Here is an 11,444-nt window from a genome sequence, read left to right on the forward strand (position 1 = left end):
GCTGAGAATGCTGAAACAAAGCAAGAGAGGGCCCAGGAAGTTTCTTACAACACAAACAGCAAAGGTTTAATCTGAACAAAATTCTCCCGTACAGAGAACAGAACATCAAAGGAGCCAATGTTGAAATGAAAGCCTGGATTGTAGATATGTAGATAGACGTACGAATTCATGCCTTACTCACATGTTACCTAGAAATAACTTCCACAGCTTAAACAGGTTACAGGTGAAGACAAGGCACAGATAGTTTCATTAGCGGTCAGGAGAACCAGTCTCAGTGATGAAGACCATGGTAGCAGGAGGAAGATAAAAATGACAAGCTATTTCAGCCATTCTGATATTGAGCCAATCCTCACATTCCCATGAGGTAGGGAAGTGAGCAAAGGTTTTTAGTTTAGACTGGAAAAAAAAGTATGTCTGATGTATGGAGAGGAATCTAGGCTGTCAGCTTTAAAATGAGTTATTGGATGCACCATGGAGAGAAATGAAGTAACAAGGAAAGTGTGTTAGGAGATTCCTACAAAAGAAATGGACAGTCAGCATAATACAATTTCTAGGAGAGCTAAAATACATGACAATAGTAATACCCACAGGAACCATTGGAGAGCTGGGCTTATGTGTCATCATCATGAAAATGAAGAAATAAGAGCAAAAGGAGGCTAAAAAATTTTTGTAGACATCATGCTCCAAAAATTGTGAGTCTCAGCTTTCTCTTAGAGCTGTGGTAGAGATGCAGAAAAACAACTTGTGGCCTGGTAACAGAGAAGTAAAGACAACCTCTGACTTTGGCTAGTGAGCATAGCAAACCCAGTGCTTCAGAGGCAGATTTTAGGGTTTGTTTTTGTTTTAAGAACATAACTATAAGTTCAAGCAGTACCTAGAAGATTGAGACCCTGATGGGGGGCCTTAGCTTTCACAGGTTAAGTGATCATAAATGCAGATTAGGTCATATTTACGCCTCCTGCCCCAAACTCTCAGTCTTCAGAAGAGGGGCTATATCATATGTATGAACAAAGAATAATGCAATTATTGCATTATTATTATTATGCAACCCCTATCTATAATTAGGGTTTACAAAACACTATCTAACATCATAAGCACCTGATGTAATGAGATTAGATATTTTTGTTTGAAGTACAGAGAACAAAAATAATGTAACTACCCCATCTTTTATACTTTGGAAGAGATCCCAAAACCATTAGGATCAAAAAATGAAAATGTTGAAATAAGTAGACTCAAGCATTTGCCAGCAATAGCAATAAACCCTTTTTATGGCTCCCTGAGGAAATGGGGGACATAATCAAGTACTAAGTATCACCAAGATATCTATGTTGACATTTCTCTGTTTCATGCAGGCACATGTATAATCAGAGTATGCTGCAATTATATTTTGTTACTGCAGCTTAACAAGCAGATCATCATTAGGAAATCACTCACTAACTCTTCAGTCATGTAGCACTGAGGAAAAGATTAATTTTATAATCTATGTATCGCTGCAAAAGATAATCAGAAAGATTGTGTGTGCATACATTGTTTTAACGCAAGTGAACACAGTTGAAAGAAGGTTAAAAGTCTCTAGATATAAAAATCAACTTCATAAACAAATTTTTGCCAAGTCAGACATACTGCTGTGCAGAGATCAAAAGCAATAAAGGTTAGCCTGAAACAATGTCCTGACACTCAGCTGCCTACATAAAAATCAATTCTAGCATAAAGGTTATTTCTCACCAACATATCTTCAAAATACTTTTCTTCTTCCAAGAATGATTCACTGTAACTTGTGTCTGGTGGGAATATGTTCCCTGTAAGACACTAGTATTCCAGATAAGTATGACAATGCCACACCCTTTATGCTGTGCAGAGTATGAAGATGACTCTCAAAGTATAAATCTTCAAGACAAACCAAACAAGAAGTGTCCACTTGAATTTCATGAGCCAGGAGAGGATGCTACAGCCAACCCTGCCAGGCATGTCTGTGAAAGGTCACTTACAGTCAGCCTCCTCATCTCTTAATATATAATATTACATAATAATCATCTAAAATATCAAATATAACCCAGGAGAAACAATTGGGTGGCACTTCCCCAACAGAAATAAGCCTTTACACCAGTTTTCTTCTTCCATATTATTCCTGTATTTTCCAGGCAGTGCAAAACTGCAGCATAACCAGTGATGTCAACTCCACTCACTCTTCAATTTTCCTGTGAATACCCTTTCCTCCCAGCTAGCCAGGGAGCCCTCTGTGTTTGCCACTTTGATGCTTCAGAGGGAGCCTTTAGAAGTTAGGCTCCCAAGAAGAGTTCAATTACACAGCAAGGCTAAAAGCCAATTAAAATAAGTTGGTATTCTCTCACTAAGAAGGCATTTTAAGAAGAACAGTCAAGTTTTCTCATGGATAAGGAAAACCTTTTCAGGAGAAAGGCCATTATACAATCAGTAAGTACAATGAAGACTGTTACAAAGGAGTGAGAAATAGGAAGGATTGTGCAGCGGTAAAACAACGGCAGAGAGGCATAAGGCACTTAAAATGCAGGTCCCCTTTCACTACTGGAGGACTTGATATCAAGTGCTAAGAAGTGTATGTGGGGGAAGTAATTTCTTAGAATTAGTGTGGAAGAAAATAGCACTAATTCTAACAGATTCCTAGTAAAAACCAAAAGCTAGTCATACCCATGTGGGACCCTTGCTATTTTTAAACTATCATCAGTTACAACATCTTTCTGTTAGCATCTCATATTCAAAGCAATGGCAAAGGTTAACAGCACTTTTCACATTTAATGTGGTTCTTGAATTAATGGAGCAGCCTCTGAGCCTCAGAAGCAGAAACCACGTTCCCAGTGTGTTGGCACGGCTCGTGGACGAGGCGTGCCCTGCTGCAGAGCTGACACAGGGAAGACTCTCACACGTAGGTGACACCAAACAGCTTTCTCTTCACCGAGCTACTGATGGCAAGAGATGCAGGTGCACACACCACACTCCCATAAACAGCCAGCACATTAAAGACTGTCATCTTCTGCACAGACAAGTTAATTGCATTTTAGAATACATTTGTAGCATGTTCCTTTGTTTCCATCCCTTTTTTTTTTGTTAAAAACAGTCCCCCAGTTTCACAATAAAGGAGCAGGTGCACGTGTCAAACTTACTTAAAATCTCCTCAATCCTAACTTATTTTTTTAAGTCTAAGTGAGAAATAAAGACAGCTATGGAAAGGCATGACATTCTGAATAAGCAGTCAATTTTATTTAAACACTTCCAGAAATCCAGCACACCAAGACCCACAGCTTTGCTGTTCAAACTTCCCTTTCCAAGGAGTTTACAAGGTAACAGAGGAGGAACCAGTAATATATTCAAATACACTTAAAACATTCAACAGGTATTCTGGTGGCTTCAGGTGCCTTTAAAACCATATCCTACAGACCTATTTCAACAAGGAAGAGACATTTTGAAAAAGCTACAAACAGAGAAAGTGACAGGTGTGGAGAAGTAGCCCAGGCTACAGCAAACCTGCACGTCCCACCAGTGTAGCATTAGGACCAGGACCCTCCCCTGGCAGCAGATCTGCCCCATTGCTGAGCCAGCAGTGTAGCCAAGCCCACGGACACCCCTGGCAGCAGTGCTGCAGCCACAAGAGCTCTGCCAGGACAGGGTGTGATCTTTCTCCATGGATCACTCACACACATATCTGCATCAAGCGGAATGGAGAGCTTCCACACAGCCTTTGGAAAGCAACATGGAATAACAAATCCCATGAGGAAAGCACAAGATCTCCTCTGGCTAAGAGCAAAGTTCATCTCCTCAATTTTAATTTAGAGGGAGTCTTCAACTCTTTCGCCCCAGTGAAAGAAAAAAAGCAAAACCCAACAGTTTCTTCCACCATAGCTCTCAAGGCCCTTTAGGTCCTCCTAAAGTAAAGTGATTTGTCTGATTTCAGTGCATGGAAAAAAACCCAAACCAGCAGTTTCCCACAATTTTGCTTTTCTCCCTTCACACTCGGCTAATTGCAGGCTGAAGTGCTTTTTAATAGGGGAGAAAAAAGCAGTGCACTTTAGTTAAATTACCTATCTCTGGTAGACAGAAAAGATCTGAACTGCTGAGAATGACTGTGTACTCTTTACAACACTAGTAAAAATCCCTTCAACATAAATACTCTTCTAAAAGAATTGCTTATATCACATTGTTTCAATGTAGACACCACTTAGTCTAAAGCAGGGCGAGAAAGGCTATATTCAGTATTTAATGGGGATAAAGCTTTAATCCTGAGTCACAAATAAGTACTCTGTGTTGGGGGAAAAAATTAAGTCTACAAGCTGGTATTTCTGGCTGTCAGCATGGAAACAACAGATTTGAGTTAAATACTGAGGCTGTCTCTTGAACACACAGGGACAGTTCAGCATTCAGCACATAAGCAAGGAGAGAGCATCCATGGTACACAACACCTGTTAAAGCCCTAGATAAGAACTGCAAAATATTTTTATTTCTGGCCCCTAACAGGCCATACATAGTTCTGCACTGCAAACTGTGTCCTCTAACTTTTTTTTATACTTTAATAATGGCAGAGCTGAGGTTCCTGCTTCAGGTACCTGGTTTCTAAATCAGTTGAAGGTGAAGCTGTCATTTCTACCTAATGGAGATAATGGTTGTTCAGATAGCAGCAGATGGGGGTGGAAATAGCTCCCTACCAGAAGTGAGAAAAAGGTTTCACCCAACTCTCTTAAGATGTTTTGAACTACTCTGCAGAGCTGATTGGTAAAGGGAGCTCAACTTTGAGAAGGAAGGAGCGGGGTTAAGGGCTGCTATGCACCTACAAAGTGAGGTTTGGGGGACTGAGGATATAAAAGGATCATAGCTAGCTGAACCGTGACAATTTTCTGTCACAGGGAATCAATTCCCATCATTGTTTCCAGAGCTATCTATGCGGGCTGCAGGAACACATCCTGGCTTGGTGTCAAGGCCAATCCCTTGAGAAGGGAGAGTTTGGATAAGTCAGAGGCAAGGACTACATCTGCTTCCAGTTGTGCTGGGAGGGCACAGAGCAGAGGTCTAGAGCTCTCTCTAGTAACTCTCTTAGTGAGCCCAGGACACTCAGCTTCTGGTGTTTCACAAGTTCAGTTAAAGGTGTTTCACAGGCTGCACAGATATTCCTAGATGGTGCCCAGGACTGCCTGTACAGGTGACCCAGAAGCATTCCCTGCTGTGTTGATAATTGCTTTGTGTGAAGGCAATTTCAGTGTTCAGGTGTTCTAATCTTTCCATAGCACAGGAATTAAGAAAGTTTTATTAAAGGTACACTGCAAAGGAATACACAGCTATAAATACTTCTGTTCAGCACAATATTTTTAAATTACATTTCTAAAAAAAAAGTATCTGAATTGTTCATTCTGTTTGAATGACCAATTACAGTTCATTACAGAAAATTTACAATGCAGTATTGTGAAATCCAGAGATAAGATTACACACTAGTTGTCACACAGATTTTTGTTAACACAGCCAAGGAAACTTTCCCTATCACCTTTCTATGACCATCTTTAAAACAAAGGCCTACTTTACCAAACAAAAAGGAGACAAGTGAGAACCTGGACCTCTCTCACAACAATTTCTTGCCAGAAATACAGATCCCAAAAGACTAAGTAAAGAAGCACTGAGATGGGGAAAAGACAAGAAGAAATTCTGGGCATGCTGTTGGACTTGATAGCTTTTATATACCCCCTCACCATCTCCTTTTCTGTTTCCTCATCTTCACCAAGAGCAGAAGTTACTAGAGTTGCTGCAGATGTTCTCCATCTACAGAGCAGTTCAGTCCTTGTGTTCTTTCAGGGGGAATCATTGGCAGACCTGTATAGAGACCTATTTCTATTGCAAAGTAGCAATGAAAAATCAGAAGTGTGTCCACTTCAGAAAATTTATTTTGGAACAAGGAAAACCTCAAGCTCCTACAGGGCCCAGAGGTGTGCAACATTAACCTATCATGGAACCATCTCACTCTGACAAAGCAGCTTGTGCACCAGACATCAGGTTACCTCCCCTCAGCTCAGCACACTCCAGCCAACACAACCTGAGCACTCACACAGGAGCAGAAGGCAGGCAGGCGTGTGAGCTCTGCAGTATTACAGATCTGGCATCTGTTTGTGATAACTTTCTAATTCAGATGAGAATTACAGTACATGCAGAGGAACACCTTCCCCCTCCAGCCTCTGCGTGGTTCCTGCAATTACACGGTGCTGCAGAGCAGTACCAGCTTTAGCAGCCAGGTGTGGCACCAAAGGCTTCCTCGTGCAAAAGAAATCCATGTTGCCATTTCTCTCTTCTTTGGCTTATGCCATGATCAGAGGGTTTTCTGGTGCTGATTTGACAGAACTTCCGGTGAAGATTAAGTTAACAAACATAAAAATGAACTAATTTATCTTAATTAAAGATTACCTATAGAAACCTATAACTACCCTTATAGAAACAAATGAACAAAACCCTCAGACCCACAGAAACAACAACAAAACCCTAACCCACAGAAACAAAGAAAGAAACCCAAAATCACTGTCCTGAGGACTAGAGATGAATTGTACTCCAAAGGTATTTCAGAAGCAGTAGCAATAAGCTATCCAACTACCACTGCCTGAGGAGCAGATCTGAAATACATGCAGATTAATAAAAGCTACATAGCATTTCTTCTAAATTTCCCTCACAAGATGAATTTATAATTTTTCCACCCAGCCACAGGCCATAAAGCAAGCTTACAGAAAAAAAATTGCATTATAATTAAAACATATTGAGCAGCCGAAAAATTGAGCAAGACTAATTTTTAAAGCCTTTAGTGAGGTGATTTAAAATAATATTCAGGAAGAACAAGCTGGTTGACAGAGAAAGGATAATGGTCTCAAAACTGGGTGCTCAGTTATGATCCTAAATCTAGTATTAGGAGGCTTATGTCAAAGTGGCTTATTAAAAACCAAAACTGACATTATTTTGCTGGCAGTGGAGATGAGTCAGGTCATCTCTAGCAAGTGTAGATACTAGAATTCTAACAGAGAGCACTGCAGCCAGATGAGCTAAAAATAGACCTTTTCTGTATCTACTCGGTGGACACAGAAACTTAGTCTGATACATAGTATTCCAGAACAGATATAATATTTTTATCCTGAAGACATACGGCTTCTCTCTCATTTGTGTTCCACAAAAGGCAATAGAAGTATTATATTCCCCTTCATATACTGTTTTTCTTTCACTGTACCCAAGTCCAGTTTGCTTTTACTTTTATCTACATCACTAGCACATGTGGCCCCAGACATTCTAGAACAGCCCCACAGACAAGAAGGTACCTGGCAGGGCTGACACCTGTGCTGATTCGTGGGTGGCCGGTTACCTGAATTACCACTTATCAAAAGGGACAAATTGCCTACTGGCAGTGCTGCCACTGGATCTGCTAGGAAACACCTGCTTATCCAGGTGGCTGCCTCCTAAGGGCCCACCATCACTTCTCACCCTTAAGTCCACCCTGAGCTGTCCAGGGGCATGGTCCATGTCCTGCTGCTCCTACCACATGGTGATGCGTCTCAGCAGAGCACATAAGTCCGTAAAACAAAGTCACCACCGAACATCTCCAGGAAAAACATGTCTTGGAACGCTTTATCCTCCAACTCTGACCAACACTAAGAACAGCAAGCATCATGATCATTATCACAAGCTGAAATACATGTGTCAGCAAAGTTTCAATTTCCTTATTTCTCTGTTGCGGCAGTGTGGTGTTTGCTTGGGTTCTGTTGGATTATTTTTTAATCGCTCCACAATAACTTGCATCAGCAATGCTAGCAATACTGTTGCTGGAGCAGCTGACATTTGCTAGTATTTAACTTCCACAGAGCAGCACCCTTGATACGGTTTCAACATTCAATTTTTAGCACTAAATTCAATTTTATTTAGCACTAATAGATACTTGCGCTTTTACAACTCAAACAACAAACTCTTGACATATTGCCTTATGATTTTGTGTTTAAGACAGAGTGATCAAACATTTGTACTGTAAATACATATATAGCCTTTTTTAAAGTGCATTTCTCAGACAGCAAGTTATCAGCAAAATAGAAACCCATCTATCAGTTTAACCGCTGTCTTTTAAGCGGCAAGGCAGGAAAGGAGACTCAAGCCCAGTTATCAGAAGTATAACAGAAAGTTACTATGGCACTTGCTGTGTTGTTCTTTTTGCTCTATAGAAAGTCTGTGAAATGTTAAAGTGAAGCCAGGTCTCAGCAGAGCTTTATCAGCATGGAGGTTAACCATGCTAGGTAGGAACTGAACTCACTGAACAAGTCTCCTAGGATGTTTGCCATGAAAAGGCAAGAGTCAGTTTGTTTGGGAGGGAGAACAGCACGTATTTTGATATAATAAGGGGAATCATTTAGAAGGCAAGTATATTGAGGAACAATCTGTGAAAGCAAAATTATTTAAGTGAGGGCACGCTTAGAAAATGTAATAGTTTGAGCCAATTGTTCTTTTTTTGGATGCTGCCAGTGGGGCTGAAAGAGATATAGCACAGTGCCTTTCCTAAAACAAAATTTCAGCATTTGCACATCAAATTGGGAACCTAACACCCCTTTCACAGATCAAGGACTATGTGTTAGAGCAAACTAATTTGAGTTTAATGAGAGGCAGGATCTCTCCAGCTGAACAATTTCTCATTTCCCACGCAGCTCATCAAAACACATACCCAAATGCCCTTGATGCCCTGACACTTGTACTGCATGCATTAGCACACCCACATACACAAGATTTTTCAGCATAAACTAAGCCACTAAAATCATCATAAAACATCATAAATGAACTTTCCAATGGTGACAACACTAGGGAAATATCTAGACATCTTCAATACCACCTTACCCTGTCTCTTTTCCAATCAATGCAGATAGTTAATCTACTGTCTCCTGGGCACTCTTCAGCTGCTAAGCATTATCATGCCAGTGCATAACTTACTTATATGCCCAGCTGTTAATTTCTTGGTTTTCAGCAATGAGCATATGTGAAGTACACAGCAATGCAGCAAAGAGATCAGTGACTAAGAGCAAATTGGGATGGTTTAAGAGAAGCATCAGCAGAGGAAAATTCCACTGCTTTGCAAGCAATCACATAGCCCTCAAGAGCAGTAGTACTCATCGGGGAGGAAAAGCTTCATTTTCCCCCCTCCCCTCGAGTGCTGAATTTCTCATGTGTGGTTACCCTCAATACGCTTATCCCGACCAACATCGGGCAGGTATTTCGCACGGTTCAGCAGGAACAGATACCGCTGGCGAAGGAGAAGAAGTGCCCCCGGCGCTTATGGCAGTAGCCAATCACCAGCAGACAATTTTTCAAATGGATGGCTGCTCTTCACCGCAACCCATTATGCTCTGCGTGGCAAGCTGAACACCGAACACAGCTCTGGAGTTCCCCGCGGAGCGAGGGCTCTGCGTCCGCCGTTCAGGCTCACCCGCCGCCCTCTGCGCCAGGCATTGCCAGCACCAGGGAGAGCGGGCCCACACCACTAACGTTATCCAGCTGCTCTGGACCATCAGCCCCATAAACGCAGGGGAGACATAGCTTACCCTGAGGGATTTACTGTCGCCTTTACTCACATCCACCGAGCAGAGGGGCCTGCAGTGGGCGAACTCAACTCAGTAGAGCCCTCGTTCCACCAGGAAGGCTCGGGATGAGCCACGGACAGTGTCAGGGTGTCTGGTCAGTGTCACTGCGGTCAGTCAGGATCCGCAAACGCGGGCCGCGGGTGACAGCAGCGCTCTGATAGCCAGGGAGCAAACCCGGAGGCTAAACACGCTCCTTTCCGCGTGGTGCGGCCACAGCACGGCGAGGGCAGCGCCATGGCGCTTTCCAAAGCCATGACCTGCACGGCTCGGCACTCCACGCTGCTGAAGTACGGCCGGCGAGCTGCCTTTCCGCGGCGGGGAGGTTCAATGCTGTCCCCGGCAGCACGGCCACGGCGCTGGGGAGCACCTTCCCGCAGGACACCGCTCTGCTGCCGCACGGCAGGCTGCGGACCGCGTGTCCCTCTCAGTGTCCTTCTGTCCCCAACCCCAGTAAAGGCACCGGCGAGGGGATCCAGGAGCACCGGCGGAGACGGCCGGGCTCTGCGGCGGGGGGCTCCCCCTGCCCGGGGCTTGGCCTACCCGGGCGCTGCCGCCCGCCAGCCTTAGCGGCTCGGTGCTCCTCCGGCAGCACGGAGGGGCGCGCCCGGTACCGGGCCCGCCGCCGCCCCCCGCCCCCGCCGGCCCCTGCCGGGGCTGACACGGGGGGCTGAGGCGCGGGCGGAGCCGCGGCCGCGGCGGGACTCACCGTAAATCATGGCCAGGCCGGTCTCGTGGAGGAAGCGAACGCGCCGGTGCTTGAATAGCCAGATGGTGAGGATGGTGAGGGTGAGGAGCAGGATGAAGGTGAGCAGGCTCACGCTGTCCTGCCGGTGGCTCTCCTCCGCCTCCTTCTCGGTGGCGAGCTCCTCCATGGCGCTGCTGCTGCCACCGCTCCGCTCCGCCGCTCGCAGCCCCCCGGCTGCCAGGAGCAGCGGGAGCAGCGGGAGCCGGCGGCACAGGGGCCCGGCCATGGCTGCGGGAGCCGGGATGCCGCGCTGCCCCGTCCTACTCCCGCGGTGGCGGCGGCCCACGGGCACTGCCCACCGCCCGGCGGGCCGGCGGAGGAGGGAAAGAAGGACGGCGGGAGGGAGCGGCCCCGGCGCGCAGGAGCCCGCCCGCCACCGCCTCCCCCGGCCCCTTAAAGGCGCAGCCCCGCCGGCGCTCGCCTCGGCCGGGCAGAGAGTGCTCCGCCGTAAGGACGCGGTGTCCCTACTTCCCCCGTGCCCAGCCCCTCCCGGAGGAGGTGGAAGTGTAGGTGTAGGGGTGGGTGAGATTTCCCCCGGCCCCGCCAGGGGCTGGTGCTGCTCCGGGAGCTGCAGGTGCCGCCTCGGTGGCGCGGGCGGAGCTGAGGTGCCGGTGCCGCTCTCCCTCCCCGCCGAGCAGAGCGAACCTGCGAGCGGCTCTTTACACCGGGGCGGTGCTGGAAATCATCGCCACAGAGCCCGCCCTGGCCATGGCCGGGCTCGAGAACTGGCAGGGAATAAGCGCTGTCGGTTTGGAGGTTTTTTGTGGTTTTTGTTTTGTGGGTTTTTTTGTTTTGTTTTTTTTTTTTTAATAAGACATAGGAAAGCTTACTAAACGCAAATTGCTAACTTGGAGGTTTTCGTCCAGGTACGTCCTACTGGACATTTGCTTCTAGGAAGCAAGACAATTGTAGGAAATGAATAGAGAGCTAGTCAGCAATTTTAATTTGAAATTTGGTTTTTTTCCGAACAAAACCAAAAGCGCATGTGTTTACTGTTTGAAAATCATCTCGAGTTAGGGGAAGGACAGAAAAGTCACTTTTTGCAAGCAACCCAAAATCAGCACTTTCTCCTTTAGATTTTATTTTTTCTTTTTATT

The 11,444-nt window shown here is 45.2% G+C and overlaps 1 protein-coding gene across 1 annotated transcript in view; it reads right to left on the minus strand.

Moving 5' to 3' along the window:
- SLC9A7 (solute carrier family 9 member A7) overlaps positions 1-10,701 on the minus strand; it is a 68,200-nt gene extending 57,499 nt beyond the window's left edge. The window contains exon 1 of the mRNA XM_005516505.3: positions 10,309-10,701. Within this exon, the coding sequence (XP_005516562.2) occupies positions 10,309-10,573 (265 nt within the window). The 5' untranslated portion in view covers positions 10,574-10,701. The remainder of the gene's footprint in view (positions 1-10,308) is intronic.
- Positions 10,702-11,444: the final 743 nt, after the last annotated feature.

This window comes from Pseudopodoces humilis, chromosome 2, assembly GCF_049639895.1.
Source record: "Pseudopodoces humilis isolate 2021_Gansu_Grassland_sample_001 chromosome 2, ASM4963989v1, whole genome shotgun sequence".
Taxonomy (NCBI): domain Eukaryota; kingdom Metazoa; phylum Chordata; class Aves; order Passeriformes; family Paridae; genus Pseudopodoces; species Pseudopodoces humilis.